A 26,520-nucleotide genomic window follows, 5' to 3' on the forward strand; every position below is an offset into this window, starting at 1 on the left:
ACCTATTTTTTTTTTTATAACTTTAAAACTTATAACATATTATATGTGTTCAAACAATCGTAAATTATGATTTACTAATACATATTTAATCTTTTAATCTATTGAATAAACTAATAAAACCTATGTACCTTCTAGTGAAAAAAGGGTTACTAAAAATATGATCGTGTATACTACTTATATGTCAAAAAACTTAGTAGACATAGATATAAGTATGGCTCATCTTATATAAAACAGTGCATCTTATTATTCGTAGGATATGATTAACAAATTACGTGTTTTAAAATATCTATAAAATACTCGAATTAATGATTAAAATAATTATTTATATCATTAAAAATTATGTGTAAGTATTTTAGTGGTTTTCAATGCATAAAAATCATATTGAGCGCTTAGAATTGAATTACTATAAATTTATTAGAAGCACCTGTATAAAAAGGTTGAATACTATAAAATTTTAATTTAAATAAAATTAAAACTAAGTACTTTAAATTTGAATATTATTATGATCGATACACCGATTCTGCGATAGTACATTGGAGACATCATTTCCACTCAGTAGGCACACCCTTCTCTCCCTACGCACTTATTGTTTTAATTGTTGCCCCTGAGAGGTGGGAGGATCTAAGCCCCGGATTTTATATATCAAGTATCACTTAAGATTCGGGGAAAACTATGCCTATATTGAGCCGCCATTTTTAAAACCAAATGAGCTTTCAAGAAAGGGGAATTCGTGGTGTTTCCTTTCCATTACAATGATAATGCACACGTATACACTGAAGTAAAATACGCAATGTTAAGGTTCCTTATTTTATTTTTGACCTCTATCACCTTTTAAATATATTAATAAATGTAATAGCGAGAAATTCTGTTAGCTGTTGCAAGAAGTAGACTTTTACATTTATTTAAGTATTTTAATGTAACAGTTACAAATTTTAATAGGTACAAAACGATTTCGTTGTTAATAAGTAAATTTGATGACATAAATGCATAAGTTTACTTCTTGCAACAGTTAGATGTAACCAAGAGCTTTTGAGAAATCTCAAAATCATATTTATATTGTATATTACAAGTCAATTGTATAATGTATGATTTTCAAAATGTATTTGCAATTTAAATAATGCGAAGAATACAACGCCTGAATAGCCCTTTCGTAACCCTAATTAAATTTACATTCAAATGTAGGTTAGTTTGTCACTACTTTATGCCTAAACTACGGAGTTGTTGGAACATAGCGAACTTTTAAAGTAATTGTCATAGTTCTCCGTGTTACGCTTAAATATATATCTTAATAGAACAAATTTCCTCTAAAAACTAGCACTGATTTAATAATTTTAATGACATAAAAGGAAAGTTGTTATTAATATTTTTTCGCTGAATCAGGACATTACAATTACAAGATGTAATAAAATACTCCTGCGGGGCGATATGACCCCTTATAAAAATATCACTCAAAGGTTACAACGATTTAATAAAGGGAAGAATTGTTTGTAAATAACAGATTCTTAATATCTACAAAAATGTATCAAATAGTTATTTTGATAAATCAGTCATGCAAGACTACTTACAGTCTTACAAAAACCGTATTTCTAAGTTGCAATCTTGCAAATCTAGCCACAGACTTTATATAGACATAACTGTATTAAAAACCTTATTTCCACTTCACCAAAGAGGATGTGAGGAAATATTTAAAGAGGCAATTACAGTAACGATTAAGTGTTTTCTTTGAAATATTAAGTTTTAATTGTCTTTTGTTTCTGGTACTTATATGAAATGAAATATTTATTATATTTCAGTTTTCTTTGTACTTACTTGTACATATGTTTTCTGTTTCATATTGATTAAATATATGAATGAAATAAAAATTAAAACTTAAAAACTAAAAAAATCGTTGTTACTTAATGTCTAAAATGACTGGGCGACAACGCCAGTACAGACAGCTAAATATTACTTAGAAACACATTTACCGTACTGGTAAAAAAATTAGAGATCTTATGAATGGAAGTCGAAAACGTTCGCTATAATATACTTATTCTCAATACCTTCTACGAAACTCTCAATACTATGGCCGTCCGTTATAAATCAAAGGGCGGAAGCAAGTGCTGCGACGACATTGTCTATGGCTCCGTCATTTGTAGAATATTATCTATTTGCGAAGCTCTTTAACCCATACAATGATTTTAACTAGACTAAAGGAAATCATTTCTAAAATGTTGTTTTAGGATCTTGTCACAATAGATTGTCAATTTACAACCTATATAGTTTTTGTAATTTTTTTTAAGTAAGTATTCTAATCCGTACCGAAATATGTAAGTATAAAAAAATACGTTTATTTTCTAACATAAGATCATCAAGGTATCACTTATTCCACGTTATTAAATTTGAACCTGAAAAGTATGTAAGCTAAGTATAGCTGTCATAAAAGCTTTCGGATTTTAGGTCCATATAATTATAAAACAATAGGTTCATTGCTTGTAAAAACCTCAAACAGTGTGCAAGTTACGACACAAGATTATTTAACTGATTAAAGCATATACGTTTATCAGTATTTAGTAGATATTTTATACCACGTAAACTAAATAATTCGCTACTGCAAAATGTATTTTATTTCTTGAAGAATATTAAACTTGCGTGCCGACTTACAATAACGTACCAACAACACGACTTTAATGATTGTTTTAGCAGAAAAATGAAAAATAACTTCAAAACGAAGCGGCGAAAAGCGGAAACGAATAAGTAACAATTTACATTCTTTCTCTATTACATAAATTACAGGCGTTTATGCGAACTAGATAAGGCTTAATCTACTTTACAATATTATGTGGATCAACTCAAACGAAACAATACTAGCCGTTTTTAAAATAACAATAATTGTAAATACACTTTAAAACGTTGTAACGAGACAGTTTATAAAATGTTCCTTTATTTGTAATCCTAGAGTTAGTAGAACTAACTAGTCTTCTATACGAACCTAGGGCACACTTATCTGCTGCTTTTAATTGTCCAGTGAATAGACTATCTCGCTGTTAATACTTCATTAGACATACACATAACATTTATTACTAACAAAATACACACACAGGAATACACAAAATATCAATAATCAAAGAAATAAAAAGACACTATTTTTTAAAGTACGCGGTACGTTTTAAGTGTGTAATAAGTGTGTGCTGTTGTAATTGGCCCTGGCTCATCATTATTCTGAGGAGCAGAATGTTTCACAGCGTTGGTCATTCTGCCAGAGACCACACCAGCTCGTTTGCGCCATTACTAACATTGATGAAAACTTATTGTAACTTTATCATAATGAGGTTAAAGTTTCGATTTAGTTTTAGTTATTATTATTAATTTTTATTTTGTGGTTGCTTGTTAATTGTTTCCCTTGCTAGCTTGTTTATGTTCTAATATAATTAATATTACACATGTGTGTTGTCATATTTTTTTGTATAGTTTTATATATATTGTATTAGAACTTATGAATAAATAAATTACAATTGAAATTAAACACAATTCTATAGTTTACAAAACCAGTGGCGCTTCACATATATTTTGTGATCATTTATCAATAAGCAAGTTGGTGACAGCCTTCTTGACACACGCTGTCAACTCTTTGGGTTTAGAGTTTGGTGGTCTTTTCAAGAATTTTCTTCACCATCCCAGCGCACGTAGAGTCCACTGCATTCTATAGTTGACCATTAAGTATTTTTTAACAGAAATCACAATGCCCATAGGATAATTTATAATTTGCTTACGTATTTTTTAATACAAAACACTCATAAAAGCCTCAATAGAATAGAACATTTTTTATATTTATCTCACCAAGTGACCACCAGTCACTGATTGCATCTATACAGAGAGACTTACTACACATATGTATATAAGTGTTGGTCGTTGCCTTTTCATTATGGAAAGTCTTTCACCAGGAATCCAGGAAAATTAAACACTCTATTTGTACAATAAGTCTATATCGGTATTATTATGTAATTTGCAATTCAAATTAAGAATGTTCTTTGCAATAAACAAACTACGAATCATTAATTAAATCAGTATTTGGGGCTTATAAAAATCAGGAGCTGATCAAAGGCTCAAGTTTGACTTCCTCCCTCGCAATCACAGCTTGGCCAACTTGATGTTTGTATACTGTTAAGGATTGGCTGTCAATAAGCAATGTAAACGGACAGAAAGGATACCTTGCAATTTTCTTTTATATATTTTGTGCTTGTCACTTCGGCTTGTTGACTTTTTATATTAAGTTTGTGTAAGCGAGGACATAGTTTAAGATGTTTACTCAAATACTCAAGTCATGTACGCCTTAACTGAGTTGGAAGTTTCTGCTTTACTTTAGGTACTGTTTGACATGTTTTATTTTATTATCGAATTGCGTTGTTAAATATTGATAACATTTATCGATATTTCTATCTTCGAGGGGACGCTGCCAGTATCTTCGGAACCTTGCCTAAAGAGACTTCTTTTAATTATATATTTTATGGTAAGTTATTGTTTTTTGTTATATTAATTTATGTTAGCAGTACTATGTTATTTTTGTATTAATACTTAATAGTGTACCCTATAATTTGTTTTTGTTTTAATATTATAATACGTTATATGTAATACAATAAATTTAATCTGATGAAAAAGCAAATTGTGAGTTTATCAATGCACAAAAATACCGTAATCAAGAGCCAAATGATCCTAAAAACTTAGGTTTCACAAATAAGCTAAATGTTTATACAGTTCAATATAGTTCCCTAAGATTCAAATATGTATAAGTAGATAAATAAAAATACTCCTCTTGAATATATTCATTTCCGCTTCCTTATTTTTGGACTGCATCTATTTGAAAATAGAACTAAACCAAAAAGGTTAGTTTCAACTGCAACGTGAAAGTTTCTGAGTTAACTCGGTACCCATAAATAAACCTTCGGTTTCAACCGATTGCGAATTTCGTAAAGTCGCATAAATTACAGTTCCCGACGGGTTGTGGAAAAAAAGGAGTAGCACTTAGCTTGACTAATCGCTGGTCGGCGATGACAGCCGAGATTCGACTATAACTTGTTAACCGCAAGTATTAGCTCTCGAAATTCGAATTTCAATTTACGCAAGTACATTCTGATTTGTTGGCGCATGTTCAGGACTTCTGCTGCGTCAGTAAATTGGTTTCTGTCGTGTAAATGTTGATAAACAATAATCTAAAGTTTGCCTAATTAATAGTTGTGTGTTGATATTGATGACTCATACGACATTTGACACGATTTTGAAGATTAAACTGAATTTTCTACTAAGAATGTGCGGTGTAAGGATCTTATTATCGTCTTGATATAAGACCGACATCACAGCGGTGTAGTTAGGGAATGCCACCGTATATCTTGGAATGCGAGCAGTTCATTTGCTTCACGCCTCATACCCTCAGATAAATCACCTTGGGCCCGTACGTGGAAGCGAATCTTCCTTCGAATTACATTTGAGTGTTTACCGTTTCGCAATGGTTTTTAACTTTAGCTGAATTTCAATGTTAAACCTTTTTTACATATATTTTTTAGTTTAGATTTTTTTGTTTAGATTGTTTATATATATATATCAATACATTTATATTTTTCAACAGTGGTTGCCTGGAAGAGAACGCTCGATAAGGCCGCCAGTTGCCTTTCTATTAATTTTGTGATTTTTATTATGTTGTTCAAATGAAATCAAATTGGTTATTTGCTAGAAAAGTGGTACAATTAGTACATAAATTACAAAAATCCGCCACATATAAATAGGCATGCAAATGTCATCTTATTTTATAATGTCATGTATAACAAAAATAGGCGAAGTTAACTTAGGTATTTAATATCTGTATTAAACTTATAATCTAGATATTCTTTCATGTTAAAATAACAATTTGCCTTTACAAATTTAATCACCTTCCCCTTGAAAGAATTGCACGTCAGTGATCTATAACCTTCAGGTACCCACAGCCGTGTTAGATCCATGTATATACCACAGTTTCTTTGAAAAAAATGAATAATTTGGGATGCTTTTTTAAAGGCATAACTGCTCGAAGGATATATAAACTCGGTACTATAAATATACCGAGTTCGCAAAATAAAGGTTAAGGTAAGCTTAAGATTAAGGAAGCTTACGAGAGGTCCAACGAAGTATGAATAAATAAAATAAATCTGAGCTGAAAATTACAGTCTCACATCGAAGCAACAATTTTCTATCAGAACTGACAAACATTCCATCTGTTGTAAATACAAGTGAGGTCTCGAAGTGAAATAATTAAAGTGCATCGGAAATAGAGTGAGAAATACCGAACACAAAACAAATGGACAGGGTCTGGACCGAACTTACTTTGTTGCGTGGGTAACTATTGTTAGTCCCAAACTTACTCCAGGACTCCGGGAATTTGTGTGAAGGAAAATATTTGCTCAGCTTAGGCAAATTGCAACGCCAATACATATTTTATGTGTTAATGTGAGTTTAATTGCTGTTTTGTTATTCTTTAGCTGTAAATAGGGGAATTATGAAGCGTTTTGTTTGTGTTACTCGTTAGTTAAGTTTCGCTTTAACTAATAGTTTGTTGTTTAAGTTAGCAGGCATAATTTCTGTTTCTTGGATATTTAGTCAACTATTTACAGCTGTCAACATTAGGAAGGTTTGACCAATGGTCCCTATATATTTATTTCAATGTATGTAAATATGTGAAGAACATGTATACTAACAATACAATAATTGACCGATCCATTGCTTAATTTGTAAGTAATACTTTGTGCCTATTTTAGTAGTACATTGTCTTCACATATAATAATATAATGTATACAAAATATTGTAAAACATATCTTAAAAGAGTATGTGTGGAGTTTCTTGCCCATTCTTCTTCATCTTTTGGAATCCATTAGAATCATTTTTAAATTTTATTTAACGTTCAAAAGTGACATTTTAGGTCAAATTGGAATAAATGATTTGAGTTTGATTTTGAGTGGGGAAGAATTGGAAAAATAGAAGTATTTGGAGGATGCCTCCACTCCAACGGAGGTTGTGGACTTATGTAATCATTCTTATGTAGTACTCTAATGCAGGCTATTTTTATTTTATTTAGTAATACTAGATAAAATGAGTTCTCGAACGTAACCATGTTTAACAACGCTTATTTATCTTTAATATAAAGCTCATGAGTTACAAACAAATGAGAGTCGATCTACACTGACTTCATTTATTCCCAAACTATTATTCGAGCTCTATTAATATCTGACTGGCAAGTCATAAGGAATGTCTATAGAAAGGAAATTAATGCTGAGTAATGAAGGAATAAAGAATGCCTAGGTGAATCCTAATTGAATTATCTTAATAAGTTACTTATTTTGTGTAGACATGTTAATAGGTATATTCTTTTTTATGTAAACTAGCCAAAATCACTACACACATAAACATGATCACTGATAATGTAACATTAAATTGGTAAAATAATTTTTCAAATCGGTCCAGTACTTTTTGAGCCAATTCGTTACAAACATACTAGATAAATATATACTGTTTATAATATTTGTATAGAAAATACAATATGAATATTTGTGAAGGATTTTGACTTGTTTTGGAACAAGTCGGAACATACTTAATTACTCTGAACACAATACAATACTTAGTACTTAATTTAAGGTATAAATGCATTTCCGGATACACTGTACCAAAAGCCACAGGGCAGAGAAAGATAGATGTGTGACTCGACTCTAGGCACTCTGAAACTCAATACCACCTCAAGTAGAAAATAATAATTTTGGATACTATAAGTTTTTATAAGTATATTTTTTTCTTTAAATCATGAATTTTAAGCAATTTCATTTATAAGAATATCTCTAAACCGCTCCTAGGAATTAAAAATAATTTACGAATATTTAACTGGCACCTGCAATAAATTTCCTCCAGTTTCCAAGTTATTTGCATCTCATGATGTAATTTATGAGTTCTTAAAATACGAAAACAATACATCAAGAGGATTAGGAGGAAATTATAACTTTGTGTGAATAATGCCTCACAAAGAATTACAACATTAAAGTCTTGTCTACTTTTTAGGTGAATGTTTTACTTATATTATTATTTATTTGATTATTGACCTGCGTTACTCTCATGCTTTTAAAATTCGGTTCGTGCTGAAATTTACTTTTTTTAGATTTTATCTATAACTTGTAACAGCACTTTTGATGACCGAAGAAGATGATGAAGTGGAAGATGCAGCACCGAGAACCAATCCCTTTCTCGCTGAACCGAGTCTGTTATGGTCCTTACAGGCCTGTAGACCTAAAGCCTGTCGAAGACAGCTATGCACCCAATAGAAAACGCGATTCAAGAAGAACGTCCCACACAAATTTTTGTTTAATTGTTTTTAAATGAAGTATGTGAATTGCATCTTCATATAAAATCCATTAAATGTAATAATACGTTAGCGATTCACGTAACTTAATACTATAATTAAATAACAATATATACGTAGAATAGAGGTCTCAAAATTGCGAGACGCTACAGTCAACATAAAAATATTTTGTTTATCCTAATTGCTTAGAGTGCTGCTTAGCTGTGTTCGTGCAAGTCATTGTTTTCGACGTGCCAACATTCGGGGTAATTTAGGAATTTTTCCGATGGCAACCCCGCTGAAATTCGTGACTTTGTAAAAACGGCAGGCGCTTCAAGGGCCTCGTTTGTTTTACATTCTTTAATAACGTTATTATGCGTCTTTGGATTGTTTAAGGGCTTGTACATATTTATTAAGAAATGCTTTCCGACGCTACGCACACTAATACATTGGTACAATAAAAAAATATAATATAATGTGATTATAAAAATAAATTGATTAGTGGAGCATTTCTGATTACCCAGACACAGCTTCGTTTATCAGAATGGTATATACATACATCATAAACATTACATTTATTACAACTGCTAACATTGAGGAGAAGAGTTTTCTACACCGCTAGTAATTCTGCCAGAGAACACAGCAGCTAGTTTGAGCCTCAGTTGCAAAAATAATAAGAATATACTACTTAATATGAAGAAAAAAATTGTAAAAGTTAGCAAGTAACTACTTGCTTATTAGAAACAATAATATAACCAAGCGTTCTAACGCCACTTTTCACTGTTTATTTTCAAATATAGTATGTTAATTTAAGAACAGTCAAGGTGCTCATAGGAAATGCACAGTTAAGTATTGTCTGTATATTCTATTATTAGTGTTCATAGAATAACATACAATAGGCTTTTATTGATATCTTTAAAGCTTAGCGGATAGCAGTGGACACTTTAGAGCTATGGAGTAATTTCATTGTGTTTCTGACATAATATTTATTTATTGACAATATTGTGATGCATTAGACATGTAAAACTTTTTAGTTGTACTAATATTTAATTGAATAAAAATTGTTCATCAAAATTTTTTGACATTCATGCACAAACAGAGATATTTATAGATATTTAATTGATGTATGCTAAAGCTCAATAAAACATTTTTAATTCGTGTAATAATAAACATTAATGCCAGTTAAAGTATTTTATATTGGAATTATTCAGCATAATATTACTAGTAAAACCAAATTGCCTTTTGGGTACAATTTCATTACCATAATGGAAGCGACTATTAATCCAAAGCTAAAGGTTAATATTTCATAACAAATTAAACATTTGTTTCTCGAATTGAATGCCGGTAAAACAAAGCCGAAACAGATCCGTGCAGAAACAATCATTCAAATAGGCTGTTCATATTGAATATTAATCGGAATTGAAGAATAGAAATATCAAATAGGCGCCTAGGGGACCAGTGATTCAAAATGAGAAATTCTATAATGTAAGTAAATGTTAGCGACCACAAAGCGATATTTCAAAGGACAATGAAAGTTTGTTTTTAAAAATCATTTATAAAGTTTCAATGAAGGGTTTATAACTTATTTTTTATTAATAAGAGTGTTTATAGATGAGTTTGGGGAGCAATATTCAAAAAAATTCCATTTTATCTTAGTTTTTTATAAGTCGAGACTTTCTTTTTGGCCAGTCAATATAAATTGATTTCAATAGAGCTTAATAATTTTTGAAACTGGGATTTTAAACTTCATAACACTTATGGGATCCATTGTAAGGGCATTTTATTTTGCCCCCACCCAAAATGATTTAACAAATTATTTAGAACTTTTTTAGCGTTAACAAATGAAACTAAACATTGCTTTTAGTTTTAGGCTGACAATGGATTGATTCCTATTTTATCTTTTTGGACGTATCTGAACTTTAGACCTCTGTAATCCGAAATCCAATGCGAAAGGACTAGATATAATTTAGCGTTGCAAATTTTAAACCGCACCCCCGTATGAAACGCCGCAACCTTCTGTACGCCGTACCCCGTTTTAACTCTAATTAAAAACCCATCAAAGAGTTTCCAGTCATTAATCATGAAACTGTTAACAGTGAAAGTCTTTCCTCAAGTCCGAGCTTAAAGACGGATTTCGCTATTAACAGAATAACTAAAATATTCGGGCTTACAATCCGCTCTTAAAAATATTTTTTTGTATTGGAGTCTTAGGCTTAAAGGATTGCTTTTAAATACCAAGATAATAACCAAAGATATTTCTTAAGCTTTGTAATTGACTGTGGGTTGGGAACAGGAAGGAATTAGGAAATTATATTTATTAATCTTGGATAAGCGTTTGGTTGATGTAAAGGTTCTTTTGTGTTTGTAATTCAGCAAAATGACTTACTCATCCAATTACATTAACATGCGGGAATTATATTTAAAAGGCTTCTTTTGCTACTTGTAAATTGTTTCATGCGAACGGTACATTGCTTGTTTGATTTTTAATAATCTTCAGGATAAAATTTTCCTTGATCCTAAAATAATATTTTCAAAATTAAACTATGCTCTAAAATGTTAAACTATGACATTAATTAGGAAGATGTTCAGTTTCCACCTCACCAAAGAGAATGTGAGGAAATATGTATTTGAAGAGGCGGGACGATTTTGACTTTTATCTTTAATTAAATATAATTAGTTTTTTCTTTGAAATATTACTTATGTTTATTAATTTTGTCTTTGTGTATTATCTACGCATTTTGTTTAATAATATGTATGTTAGCTGTAAGATTACTAATAAATTAATTAATATAAATAATTTTATTTAATAACATTCTTTCATTGCCTGTATGTCTCGGAACCTAAGGTTCTATGATTCCTATAAAAAAATATTATAGGTACACGCCAATAATGTATTTACTATCCGTTTTATTATGTAGCACCGGAAGAATACATACTGCACTACATAGTATTAAAAATAATGTTGTATATGTTAAGCTTATATTACTAGTATGAAATGTAGAAAATGTTTTTTTTTAAAACAGTCTGTACCAAGACATCATTTAAAAATGACGATCAGTCCTATAACTTATAAGTAATATAAGTCTAACCTAATTTACTAAAAAAGATATTTAACTTACAGTCTATTAAAAGGAAGACACTCTGTTTTTGTGTACTATTTTTTACACAGTTGAGCACTTAAGACTAACGTTTACATACACTAATTCAATAATTTTGTCCTTTTCAAACTTCCCTTTCGTGGTGTTAACATGTTGTATAAATATACTTAATTTATTATCTATGTCTATTTTGAAGTTTGTTTAGTTCCTATATTGGTTATTGTTATAATAAAATTAGTAATACTAAAGGTCAAAGGTCACCAGAGGCTTTAACAACGTCAGCTGCGATCGTGTTAATGCGATGTTCAAGCCAATTGGATCTCACGCGATTATCTAAACAATCTGTCGGCCGCTAACCACATTCCTAACTGCTTTAACAACTATTTATCGTGTTTTGTTTTGCGAATATACCTTGCGTTAATATTGCTATTCGTTTAAGTTATCTATATAAATATATAGATTCAGGAATTTAAGAAATAACATACGAAAGTGGTTAAATGTTTTTATAGAATAATAGCAAAGGCAGGAGGCTCCTCTGTTGTTAAGTGACACTCAATGTCAAAGAGCACGCGGATGCGTAGCTGGCCTTTTAAAATTTGGTATGCTCCTTTCTTATCTAATTCGAATTGGTTAGAAAACAGTTAAGTGGGCTACTGGTTTGTATAGTTGTGGTGCGCGGCAGAATTTGCCTGAAGAAAAGCTCTGTTGTGGAACGACAGATATCGATCGAGTCTATTAGTTCAAAAGCGATCGAACCTACGAACACGTCACGAACGAGAGTCACACGTCAAAGCCACTAAGCCAACATTGCTCAGAGATAATAATTATTTAGATATTATTATATAGAGAGAGACAATTATATAGTCTTATATATTTCGTTATTTTACATACATTTGAAAGGTTAGCAAAATATCTATAAAACAGTAATTTAAATAACATCTAAACATGAACCAGGTAACGGATATCACTAACACAAATAACTCGAGGGTCGAATTGTGCCCCTATTCGATTGGATAACCGATGCCGATTGCGATTTGCGATTCGATTATCGAGTGGAGGTAAGGGCCCTCGACTGGTTTGTACGTTCGCACGTATCACTAGTGCGTACTTGTAATCGCTGTCCAACGCAGACATCTAGTCTATATTGTTTAATTGAGGAGCCGAGAGGTTTTAGAAATGATTTATTATGACGAAGGATGAAATTAAGAGGACAGTTGACGAAGCGATTGGTATAATTATTTCGGGTTACATCTAAAGCTTATTAAGTAGTAAAAAAAAGAGTGTATGTTACGCGTTAGAAGTTATACTTCTTTGGCGTATGGATAGAAAAGTAACTTAACTGCAGAAGTGATTTACGATAAATATTAAAATTAATCAAAAAGATTTTATTTAAATAAATAAATTATTAGTAAATACTATCACCGTCGTATATTAAATTGATTTAAAAACACCAAAATAATATTTATTTATTCACACTGTTTAATTGTACTGTTACGAAACACGTGTTCTAAATATAAATACTAGAATATACAACTTGAACGTAGTTATCGATTTCCATGTCACCTAGACCTAAGTTTACGATGTCGAATTTAGGTGTTGGTGTGCGCGCGTATTGTAAAAATACACCCTCATCATTTTTCTCCATCGCACCAAAAGAAGTATGACTTCAAAAGTATCAATGAATGTTTTCTGGTCTGTCCAAAGCGAGGCTTCTTAGAAACGTTTTGATTAAAGTGCGAGATATTATGTTTAGAATAAATCTATCATATGAATTTAGTAGGAAGTGAAATTGTTATTTCCACAATTTTGCTTCACATATTGCGTAGAATGACCAATATATACCCTAATTATGCAGCAGGTGAAGCGATGCAAGTGGAAATTGACAGGCCATACAGTCCAAATATCTTGAAGCAGCCGCTAGATTGAAAACCGCAAGGAAAGCGGAAGTATGGCCGGCCCAAGCAAACCTGGCCACGTACAGCAGATGAGGCAAAGAAATACTGGAAATACTTGGAGATAGGTAAAATATGACTCCAAAGACCAAGCGCAATGGAGTCTCTATTGTAGACGCCTCATGTTCCCATATAAATTTAATAAATTATTTTTTGTAAATTATCAGTAAATCGAAATACAAAATATTTGCACCCTTAATCCATTTATGTTAAAGGAATAATTGAGACATTGGGCAGGCAATGTGAAATACAATAAAAGATCGGTCTTTCATAGCCAAAGCAATATCACTAACGCAGTTTATAGTTGCTCCCAAGCCAATTACAAAACGAGGGAAAAAAAATAACAATAAAGTAATATAATTTAGGACCAATGACGGGTATTCGCTATTCGAGGGGCTAATTTAATAAGGAATTTCTGATCGATTATTGATACAACTGTTACGCGAAAAAATGCGGGCGTTGCATGTTCATATTTAATGTTAAGGTCGGACAGTTAATTGATTTTACTTATTTTTGACATTGAGTAGTTATCTCGGAGGTTGTAGGTTCGACTCTGCACCAATGGACTTTCTGTCTATGTGCGCCTTTTAACACTCGCCCGTCCGGGGAAGGAATACATCGCGAAGAAACCGATTGGTGCCTTCCCCCAAAAAGTCGACGGTAGATGACAGACACACAAGGCAGTTCACGTACTTGCCAATGAGAAGAACAAATAACGAGGAAACAGATGCAGATATCTGAGGTCCTATGAGGTTGCATAAAAATCAGTGACGCTACTGATTAAAAAAAAAATCAGTAGCGTTACTGATTTTTTTTAAGATAGAAAGAAGGCTTACACAGACTCTTCTTGACTGAGTAAGCGCAGATTATTTAATCGTATTTTACTTCTGTTCGGTCGTGGTGGCTTTAGCTCTGTTAAAAAGCTTTTCGGAACTATACGATCGATTTTTAAATCAAAAAGCTTTCAATATAAAAAATAACTACACGTATGAGGTGCTTATAACTTAACTGTAACATCTATGTTTTATTCGATCAGAATAAACACTTGGTTATATGGAAGGAAAAGTTTGTTAGGAAATAGACAGACCTAACTGACGTATGACATCTAATGTATATAGTAACGTATGTTAGTTCCTACAGTTAGTTAAGTAGTTAGTTTATTGTACATATTTTTTATTTTGTATCATTGTTTTTTTGTGTTTCGTCTGTAAAGTGTATTATTATTTTTCACTCGTGTCAGTTTAGTCTAAAAATGTGTGTCTATGGGCTTCGACGACTGCCTTTTTGGGCGTCCCGCAGGATCGTTTGCACCCCTATCATATTAAAGAAAAAACCTATCAACATGAAGTTATCACCATAGCCTTGTTAAAACCTTTTCGGAACTACCATAGAACTTTAAACAATACGGTGGTATAATAAACGAAAAGCTTTCAATATAAAAGTTATATTTGAATTTAAAAGACAGAGTTATTACAAGTTGCCTAAAGTTTAATTAGGTTTGCCAAAATTTCTGTTAAAGTAGCAATTTGTAAACTTTAAATAATTTAGACAAGGATCTGCCTTACGGCGCACCTGGCTGAGACAATCTATAATTAATTTCGAGACAAAGTGCTATCAATTATTTTGTGCTATCAGAATCGAATACGCCAATCGCACTGCAGCGTTAAAATCGATGTTTAACTCGCGTTATACGAAAACCGTTAGCTTGCCTTTTACAATGTCATTAGGGAAATTGGCATCATTTGGTTAATTTATAAAACCGATGTCAATCGTTAATTCCAAGGTTTATGGTATTCGATTTATATCGGTTCGTTAATACAGTCAAACATAGGTATAAAAGAAATGGGATTTTGTTAAACGCTTGCAACGTTAATTAATACACGTTGAGTTCTAAACCTCTATTGTGTCCTTTTTTCAGTTGTTTTTATAACTTTAAATTAAACATAAATGCTACCGGTCAGCTAGTGTGGTAGCATTGGATCAATTTTGTGACCACCGTAGTTCTGTCATGCATAAAGTTTTATTATTAATAAATAATTGTACTAATTGTTTAAAATGTATTTAACTGGTCGTTATTGTATACTTGAATTCGTGTATGCGGTGATGTAAGTTATTTCGACTATAACATCTTTGCGTGTTGTTCAAACGAGATTGTATTGTATTGTAAGTGTATGCTCCTATTTCTCCATGCCTCCTGCTGATAGAAGATCTTTGACAAGCTAAGACTTTGTTTTTAATTTATATTATTTATTACTTAAAATGTCAAGTAGAACATGGTGTAATGATTGTACCTCCTTAAAAACGGTGTGTAAAACAAAAAAAACAACTTTCAATTAAAATGAGTGGCGGAGAGTTCATTGTCAGTTCTTCTCTTCCGTTTTACGCCCTTAATTTGAGAACTTGCAGTAAATGTAAAATTAGAAGCATTTAATGTATATTTCTTTTTTATTCATGTTTATAAATATATATAATGATTTTTGATTATTATTGTTTATTGACTCTCGCATACAATATTTTAACTCCCTCATTACCTGTTCCTAAACCTGTACATACTAGGTGACATTGCGAGGAGCATGAATCAATGATTTGAAATTCCCGTGTGCGGCTTTCGCTTTCAATAATTCGATTTATTTGATCGGTTAAATGTTTTGGTTGGACGTGTCAATAGTAACGCGACCGGCGTCGTGTAGAGTTACAGAGAAAATAAACTAAAGGCATATAAGTGCCAAAACAAAAAGCGCGATCCAGGCCGGGTATCGAATTACCTTTGACGTGAGGATTGCATTCGAATAGACTGTACTATTGATCGAAAGACCGCGTGTTTCTTTGTACGGGAGTGTGAACAGTAAAGGGTTTGGGATTTCTCTTTGGTAGAGTCAAATGAACTAAGCGATCTGATTTAAATGCGAAGTTTGAAATCGATTTCAGATGGGTCTTTTCGTGGATACTGTCTCACTAATAGCAGAGTGTTTTTAGAATTTTTACACCACATAACACACAAAAATAAATCTCTCACAATTATTGAATAAAATCGATAATTTTTAGATTATATAACATGTTTATATATAAACAAGATATGAAAAATCACAAAGCAACTAATTGTATTTAATTATTTTTAATGTAAGATAATATTTTTAATTGTAATTACTTAATTAAAACAGAATCTAAAATAGAAAGTGTATTCTAGGTTTTATGACAAATTTTATTAACATACTCGCTCAAAAACAGTGCTCTTTTTAAAATAAAATAGAATTAACAATGCAAATTTCTAGTACGTTGAGTAAAATGTAAAATACATTGTCCGTTTTAGTAAGACAGTCTGGATTAAAACGAAAATGTACTACTTTAGAATGTTACCTATATGTAAATTTCGTCGCTTGATATGGGACTATTAACATACTAAGGTAACATATAATGTTGGAACGATATTTTTTAATACTTCCAGGCTTCTACTGCAACTGTAGCTTATTTGAATATATGTTCGCGTTTTCAGTATAATTAAAACTGTATAATAGCTAAGTCCAAAATTTTGACGGACTATTAAAAATTACCAAGAAACAGAGGCAACAAATCTGAGGCTCTGAACTAAATGAGTTCTGGCAGTATTTTAAATAATATTGTCTTTGTATAACGAATTGACTAATGACGGTTTTCATTGTAACAGCTAACAACGAGGTCTTATCTAATTTATCTGGTCAACTTTCGTGACATGCAGTAGAAAATGGTATTGATTTTATTTTGTATCTGTTACACTTAACCTTTGTTACCAAAACCATTTACGACGACATCGTTTACAAAATACCGGTTATATTGACCAAAATCAAAGGCCCCGGCTGAATTCTATTGTCTTAGGTACTTAATAACATCGACATCGACTGTTGTGACTATTGGTTTTAACGACCAAATATGAGAAGCCCCGAAGTCATTATAGCAGATTTTGACTGTATTATTAAAGAATACGGACGAAATAATTGATTTTCAAGTGTCTAATGATTGGATATTATACATTTATACAGTAGTTTATACATTGACTATAAACATATTTCATTTTCATAGACAAAGTTGATTGAAACTCAAATCTGATGAAACATTCCAAAAACTGAATTCTTGCTTGATTTAAGCTTTTGCTTCAGTAAGTATTTATTTTGGAATTTAAACATCTTCTTACAGCACTCAAAGAAGTTATGAAGGATGATGAAATAAACGAATGCTTCCTTATAAGTTTATTAAGTATTGCCACCGAATGCTTTTACTCTATGCTTATTCTATTCACGTAAAGAGAAAAAAACATTAAGTGTCATATATTATTTTCACAAAATTAAAAGAAATCGCTAAAAATGTGAACGTCTTTTAAATCTCATTTAATAAATAATATTTCTTCACTTTTATTGTGTATACACGATAAAGAAACGTTTTTTTTATAAATTTCTTTATAATACAAAATAATTTATTATAATCATAATATTTTTCATTCGAAAACCGCTGTGGTTCGGTAGATTGTATGTAACCATCAATGTTAAGAAGCGCAACAAATGCATATAAAAGTAGTTATTTAATAAACTGTTTATGTTGGTTAGCGTTAGGCTATCTAATATCTAGGTAGACCATTTATTAGCCGCGGTAGCAAATACCTCGTTCTCTCGCCATATACATTGTTTGCTCTCGATGTACAGAGCCGAACTTGCGTTACTGCTCTAGTCTGTACGTCATGCTCCACTAGTTTATGTCAACTCGAAGAAAGCGCTCGACTAGAAGACATTTACGATGTCCTAAATATTTTGTAAAATTAAATATAAGGAACATGATTCAGCTAGATCCAATTATTGTAATTACGCTGATTATTTATAAACAGATTAAACATTCATATGAAATAAATTGCGATTCAATAACACGCCGATGTTTGGGTATGTTTAATGAATATAATTATATTAATTAATCTGATGGTAAGTCGCATGAGCCAGAGTTATTTGTCGTAATTTCGCTCGCGGCAATTGTGTCGCTGGTTAAGCGAATCAAATTGTATACCTCATCGGCGCATTTGCAGTAAATTAGCAATATTCGTTTTACGTTTACAGTTTGTCTATTGAAAGTATATAATATTTAAAAATCTGTGTTTTATTTTTTGTCATGGACAATTAATTACCTTAGGTATATCATGTGGAACGTGGTGTAATTGCAGCCCCTTACAAACATTTTGTAAAAAAAAATTGCAGATTAATAAGAGTGCCGGAGAATTTTGCCAATTCTTACCGTCCGTTCTACGCCCTTGATTCTAATCGGATGGATCTAAAAGGAAGGAGGATGAAAATGTAAAATTATAGGCATTTAATATGTATAACTTTATCCACGTTCATAAGTGTACATTGTGTTACCTTAATAAATAAATGATTTTGAATTTAAAGATTTATTTTATGCATAAACTAGACAGAGGTTTCATTGATCTCTTCTTATATTAGAGATACGGCCAAAGAAACCTGAAAAGTGGCTCTAATAAACTTTATTGGGTGTGTTAAAGTTCACCTTTGAAAAAGCTATATAAAATAATTCTAAATATAATATGATATTGGAGGCTCACCCAAGTATGGAAGAAATTGTTTGACGATCTTCGAAATTAAAGAAGATATGTACAGAAATAGTTATCGCTGATATTCAATTTAACATTGAATGCTTTCGAGGGAAAAGTGATTAACTTTTTAAAGGCAATGTGATTTTATAGTGTAGGAGAGAATTTAGACCATACGCTTACAACAATTATAAATTACTTAACTTATCTTATGATAATTAATATGATATTTGCATGAATATTTTATGGCTTATTGAACCATTGTACCACCACATATACGATTTATTATTATTATTCCAAATGTATACTTCATATATTGGATTTTGAGAGTGCGTGATCACTGAAGCGAATTTTAAGATAAAATTCTGGTGATCACTTGCAAATACCGATTAGTACCAGCAGTTGACGACGGTAGGCCTTTGTTCTCGTGAGAATACAATGGGCAGTCGCATGCTTCCCAGACAATATAGGCCACCCTTTCTTGTTTACGTGACCAAATTTTGAACAAAATGTTTTGTGTTATCCGAAATACGTAATGTCACTCTGGCAGCAAATATAATGGCCGTAAAAAGATTTTTTATTTATGAACACTATCATATTAAATATATTTTGTTTTCTATGACAAATCCGTTAAAAAGCTCGATTGAAGTGTACTTTTGTTGGGCGCCATATATTTGTAATAAATTTAATTTTATTACAAAAAAATCACTAATAATAATGTGAGCTTTTATTATATGTAAGCTAGTGGAGTGTTTAATAATCACTCGAATATTTTTAACCCTAATTATAGTCTTTATATAGATCTATATGTGAATTAAATTATAGGTTTCTGCTCCAAGATGATGTCCGCTAACAACTTACAAGCTGACTTCACATGATACTAGAATCAAGAATTAAAATGAGATGTGTGCAAGAGTAATTCAAATCGTAAATTTAGTATATTAAAGTGTAATGCTTTTTATAAGTGCAACCAGTGGTCAAGCGCTTCTAAAAGTCCCTTACCCCACCCCTTAGTAGTTTATTACACTCCGCCAGGCTGAGTGCGTTTTTAAGTTTCTATGACACTGTTTACTTGCAACTAGCGTGCATATTCGCCACGGCACTAACGAACCTATTTTGTTAAACTTACGAATCAGTTTCGTAAAAGCCAAGTTTTTTTTCAAATTTGGAATACAATTCAAGTATTTATTCACAAAAGAACCTAAAACGTAGGTAATGTAAAAATACCTATGAAACATTTGATTTTTATATTTTCCCTCTTGAGTTAAATTATTTTATTAAAGTTTACTATATAATACATAGTAGGACTTAATCTATGGTATATGTTATAAACTATTTTATCTAAAATGTATGACAATTTAGGTTAACATTAATGGTAAGTACAATAAAATACACTGAAAATACATACAAGTTAAAATAAAAATACAGTAAAAATACCAGAAAATTTTTGTTAAGCAGAAAATAAAAATTCGCAGCGAAACAATGCTTTCTTTAAAACCGATCGGCCCACTACCGAATATATACAAATTCGGCGTAGTACTATTTAATCCGCGAAATCCGCTGTTAAAATTGCGAAGAATTCAAAGAGAGTTGAAATACATTATATGATACTGAAGTCATAGAATATAATGATATATTTTATATATAAAACAATACTAAAAACCGTCTCTTAGGTATGAAAAGGCCGTCTTATTAAATAAAATTTGAATTATGTTTTTATATACATTTTGACATATTACATGGTATATTGACTAGACGAGACGATTTAAAAGTACAAATTGTGTCCCGTTTATGGTTCACCTGCTTCTTTCTAAGTCTTTCCACAGACTACAGATGAGGTCCACATGTGGCCTGCTTGCAGGTATAACTCCTTTGGCTTTGTACGGGGATTTGCGCGTACTTTACAAAGTACTGGGACATATGGCAAATTTGTTTCTAGTCAGGATAAGATGAAAGAATGATGAACGATCTGGTGAATGAAAGGTATTTGCACGTTCATGCTTATACAGTGAACATGTTTACATGAGTTTAAAAAAAGAATTTTTGGATTATTTCATCTTTTCACACAAATTGAGCGATTCATGAATCGCAATCACTCAGGATATTTTTATATTCAAATTTCGAAGAGCACATTACCAGCGATAGAGTGCTATTAGGGAACATGTTTTGGTCAGCAATAGTGCATAGTGGTTAATGTATGAGCCATTCATTAAACGCTATTCAACTAGGGTAATGTCCGGTTGTCGGGAACTTGCTGAAACATTTTCCTTGCTAATGATAGAACTTATCTTAAAATACTAGGTACGTTTGATAAATTGTGTACGTATAATATTAAATATGCTAAGTATTAACAACAGCTATGTCTTGTATATTAAAATTTTCGTCTAAACTAATTTCGTATGATTAACTGGTGTGTGTGGTTTAACTATTAGAAGAAAAGAGTAATTACATTGCGAAAGGAGAGAATAGTTCTTTAGTTGAAACAGTAGCTTTTAGACTTAGGCCTCACATTTATGTATCTGTTTCGAGTTCATTTGTTTTTTCTAAAAGGAACGTAGGTCAGCGTTTTGTAAATGAAATGCTGGGTTTAAGACATGCAGGTTTACTTACGATGTTTTCTTTTACCATTCAAGTGTTAAATTCGCATATAAAGACGGAAAATCTATCGATACAGCCTGGGATCGAACCACGACCTCTAACGATCGCACGCTGATGCCACAAGGCCAACACTCTATGAAGTACTTAAAATATTTTCTTACCACATTCAGGATATCACTCAATTTAAATGTCACGTGTCATGTCAATGTGTGATTTAAATTGAGTTGAACGCAAATTCCAAATTCAAATTTCCTCACCAAACAACAAAACATTTCTAAGAATCTTCTGCAAAAAGCCCTGATGCATGCGATGCGTGCAGCTGACGCCAAAAGTACGGCATAATATGATGTCCCTAATCTACTTCACGGTCCGCTGGTCGGGGCCCTGTCGATAACAATAACAGACTTAATATGCCCGATAATCGGTTTTGCTATTCCAAAACCTCGGTGATTGACACTTTCGATGACGTTTCAACTGAACCCAACTCCCCAAGTTCACAGCTTTGCATTCAAAGGATCAGATTTAAATTTACTATATATAAACAGCTGCGAATCTATGTATAAATAAAAATCGCAAATATGTTGCTAACGGAAAAACTCGAAGTTTTTTTTTTATTGCTTCAACTCAGAGGAAGGTTTTTAAGGAGAGAAAAAAATTGTTGTATTTAGTACTAAGGTTTTCTCCTAGAAAACAGTTTCTATGAGGGCAGATACTAGAAACGTACGCAAATTGAAAAATTATATTTTCCTTTAAAAAAATGTAAGAATGGGTAAAACTCGCTGGGTTTCTTGCCCGTTCTTCTCAGAACAAGGCCGCCTGGTAGTTATTGTTCTTTCACGAATTTTGCAAACGTTTTTGACATTAAGCATGCTAAGACGCATCTAAACTGAATAAAGGTATTTTGATTTGACTAAGGCGAAACTAGATTCGCGGGGCCAGCTAGTGTAAAATATATGTAGAGCTGTGTTAATTGAAATTGTATATACCTTGCTTTATTTCTTCGTATATACAGTAACGCAAGACTTAGGGTAAAAATTTACCTTTTAGTGAGTAAACTGACAAGTACAAGAACTAAAATCGTCATACCAGTTTCTAAGCGACACTGATCAATAAAAGAAAAAAGGGTCTTTCTATAGGACGTATTTACTAAATAGCACCCAAACTTACGAAATCGGAGGCCATAGACTTTTCGACTGACTGACAACACAGACAGAATATATTATTTGGATGCTTTTGTTTTGTAAACCCGTAACCCCTTGGGGCATAACTTATTTGCGTCTATTTATCAACTAGAAATTATCGTCTATTTCATACTGATTCATAACCAATGCTTAGTAAAGCTATAATTAGTGTATTTTCATAGAGAACAAGGTATAATTATTCGAGCGCATTTAATATGCTGTAAGTGAATTGTTTCAATGCACGACTAAGAGAAACGATAGTTAATACTGGTTAAATGCGACACTATAGTTTGATGTTTAGTTAATTTACTAAACTTATTTAAGTAAATTATTAAAAGCGTAAACGAAATGTAAGTATGCACTTGAAGCTAAATTATTTATTATTGGCATTTTGTGTGCTTATGTGTGTGTTATTTGTTAGTAATAAATGTTATATCTGTCTGTCAAAAAGAGGCTTATAGTTTTTACCACACTCATTGTTTGGTCGTAAAAAGCGATAGTCGTAACAGTCGATGGCGTTGTTATTAAGAACCTACTCAATATAATAGAATTCAGGCGCAACTATTTTTAAATACCTACTTATATTGAGCTTAAAGATTATAAATGAATGTTAGACACAATCGAAACTTGCCGCAAATGATTTTTATTATTTTTAGTGCTTGAAATGAATAAAATAGTGTTTACTTAATAGAAAATATCCAAATATATTTTATCAGGTAATTAATTAGGATATCATGTATATGAAATTGCTACTATAACGCCACCCGGAATTTATAGGTGAGGGCAATGAAACAAAAGAATTATTTTGTCTCGCCACACCCAAACGAAAATATACATCTGTCTCTTTTCATGATACCCTTGAATGCGTTGAATAAGGTGTAAAGGGTGGATGTAGTAGTCACGCACACACACGTAGTACACACACAAATTGATACAAATACTTGTTTGTGTGCGAGGATCTTGAAAGATGATTCCCAGAAATGGTTTTTAAATTTTTTAGCTTCCAATAACGCGAATGATAGACAATGTATTATGAGCATTATTATTATTAGTTATTGAGATTATTTAATAATATAATTATTATACGAATCATGTACTTAATAGGTACATAAACTTAATCAGATGCAATAAAATTATATAAAACGGTTTATACGATTCCAAAAAATGACTCACCTCTTCTGTGTCTCACGTGATATTTGCTCTTAGTCACTGGTCCAGTACAACACGGCTGTTCATAGTAATAATTATAAGAACTCTCAATTTCTGATGTAGGCTGTATAAGCTGGGAATGGACCTGCCACTCAGCGCCGATGAGCACTACGGCCAGCCATCTAACAGTAAGGGAAATAGCCCCCATAGTCCGTACTAAATGACACATTCACAACACTGCACTATGACACTATAACATCATCGAACCTGTAGAAGAAATACTAATAAATCTCCGACATATTTTATATTGTGTTAATATGTAATTTTTTAATGTTGGAAGTTAGTATTTGCATCAAAGCGGTAAGTGTAGGCCTAAACATGACAGCAAGATATGCGACGGCTATGATTTTTACAACAAAAGATATTTAAAAATATGTTCGTGCCATGTTTCCATGAGTTAAATATTTTGTAGGAAAGAGTTGTTTAATTTGTTACATTTTCCTTCATTTCTACATACGAAAACAATTTAATCAAAAACGAACAATTGAGATGTCTTATCCCAATAAGTTTGACGTGTCAAAATATTTTTACATAACCTAATCTTGGTATCGACTCAAAATATACTTAGAATAGTATTCTTAGATTATTATTTTGTTTCTTTCTGTTTGTTTTATTTTAATCTTTAACTCTGTTAAACCCCTTAGTGAATTTGTGTTCTCTGTACTTTTAATATTAATAATTAAAAACATTATATATGTCTTAAGTTACAAATAACATGAACAGACTGGCAGACCATTTTCAAAAATATAGCCATCTTGAATGAGTCATCAGGTCATCAGTGGACAGAAGAAGTCCATTCACAGACACCTCACATTTTACTACTAAAATATAGCTATAAGAAAATATTAACAATACTACTAGAGATATCAATAAAGGATTTGGAAATGAAATATGCTTTAATTATAATTAAAATAAAAATTACACATTAAAATACCAATTTAGAGTTTATAATCGAAATATTAATCAAATAATCAATGATATACCCAGATAACTGGTAAATCCAATAATACCGATGCCAAACAATATAAACGTAAACTGTTATTTATTGGCTGTGATTTATACTGAGCGATCACGCGAACGCAAATATCCAATTCTGTAACCAATAAATAAAATAATAGAATAAAAAAACCACAGTACGCCCTTTTGTGCAACTTCGTAAAAAAGCCAGGGATAGTTAATGGTTTAAAATATCATTATGATAATGTCTGTTGGCATTGTGTTGTCGAAAGCATTTTAAAGATGAAAAAAAGTAGTTTTTTTTTTATTTAACAGGGGTAATGTCACGTTCAGTGATACAGTGTGGGCCAGCGAATGCGTTGCGAGTTTTAGAATTAGTCTTTAAATAAAAAAAAACGTATTTTTATAATATTTGTTGTTAAATGAGTTATGTATCAAAATACATAACCATTCGTTGAAAAGTGGGACACACTTATAACGACTTATCAGTTGAAATTCACATTTTCCAATTCATTACATCTCATCTTAAGCGTATCAGTAATCCATCTTCTCAAAGAGATTATAATCACGAGTATTCAATAAATAAATGTCTTCTGGTAAATTTAACCCGAATCTTCGGTCCTTCGTCATGTGTATCTTTGAATGCGGTCAGGGTCCTATGAAAGAGTGTTGAGATGAATTAAATAGATAAGCTTCAAAAAAGGGATATTGAAAGGGTGTCACAGACGTGCGATTACGATGTATCTTGGTATTTAATAAATGCTCAAATATAGAACCTTCTGGATATTTATAAAAATAGTTAAAGTTCAGATTTAAGAATACAAGCATCTAAATATGAAAATTTTGAAACGTAAAATTAAAATGAGAATTTCATATTTGAAAAAAATCTGAATCCAACACACTAAATTCGAATAATATTTAGTATTGTTGGCTGAAATAATAGGGGCATATTATATATGATAGAAATGAACCGCAAGTTTATATTAAATTCAAACAAGGGAAAATTTGAAATTCCATATTTGAATTAAAAATCAGAATCCAACATTCCTTTAATTTTAATATCATGAAACGATAAAGTCCGAGAAACTGACAATACCATATGATTCGCATTACTGAATTAATTTGCTGTAAACATAAACTTATATTTACAATGTCTGGTTTTAAGAATAAATAACATATCAGAGATATTTTTTAAGCTAACTACATTCAATGATTAATGGTTTTCAACTTCATGAATGATTTAATGATTTGGATCTCCCCAACGAATCATTGATTTCGAGGGCGGATTTTTCATTTTGTTTATATCCTTTGGGATCAAATTCACGTGACGTCTACTGGTAGTTGAAAATGTTAATACACTGCTTTAATATAAGCCAAACATTATAATATATTTGTCATTATATTACTTAATAGTTAAACGTATCCGTCGTTAAACAGTTGTAAAAAATCCAAGAGCAAATGTCAACCAGGGGCAGGCTGTGTGCATTGGACCGTACAGGAAGTTTAGGCAAACAGTTTTTATAAATAACATTATATTATTTTGATAATAAAATGGAGATCAATGCAAACCAATGGTTTCATCTTATCATAATAAATATACTTGGGCAACTGTAACAATATTTTAAAGGATAAAAAA

At 31.5% G+C, this 26,520-nt stretch overlaps 1 protein-coding gene across 3 annotated transcripts in view; it reads right to left on the reverse strand.

Moving 5' to 3' along the window:
* Positions 1–26,520, reverse strand: part of LOC110995908 (semaphorin-2A) — a 188,954-nt gene that overhangs the window by 93,720 nt on the left and 68,714 nt on the right. For 2 of the 3 annotated variants that reach the window (XM_022263310.2, XM_022263311.2), the window contains exon 2: positions 23,892–24,134. The exons of the other annotated variant lie outside the window; for it this stretch is intronic. In XM_022263310.2, coding sequence (XP_022119002.1) covers positions 23,892–24,096 — 205 coding nt within the window. In that variant the 5' untranslated portion in view covers positions 24,097–24,134. The remainder of the gene's footprint in view (positions 1–23,891; positions 24,135–26,520) is intronic. 3 annotated transcript variants of the gene reach the window in all.

Source organism: Pieris rapae, chromosome 13, assembly GCF_905147795.1.
Source record: "Pieris rapae chromosome 13, ilPieRapa1.1, whole genome shotgun sequence".
In the NCBI taxonomy this organism is placed as follows: Eukaryota; Metazoa; Arthropoda; class Insecta; order Lepidoptera; family Pieridae; genus Pieris; species Pieris rapae.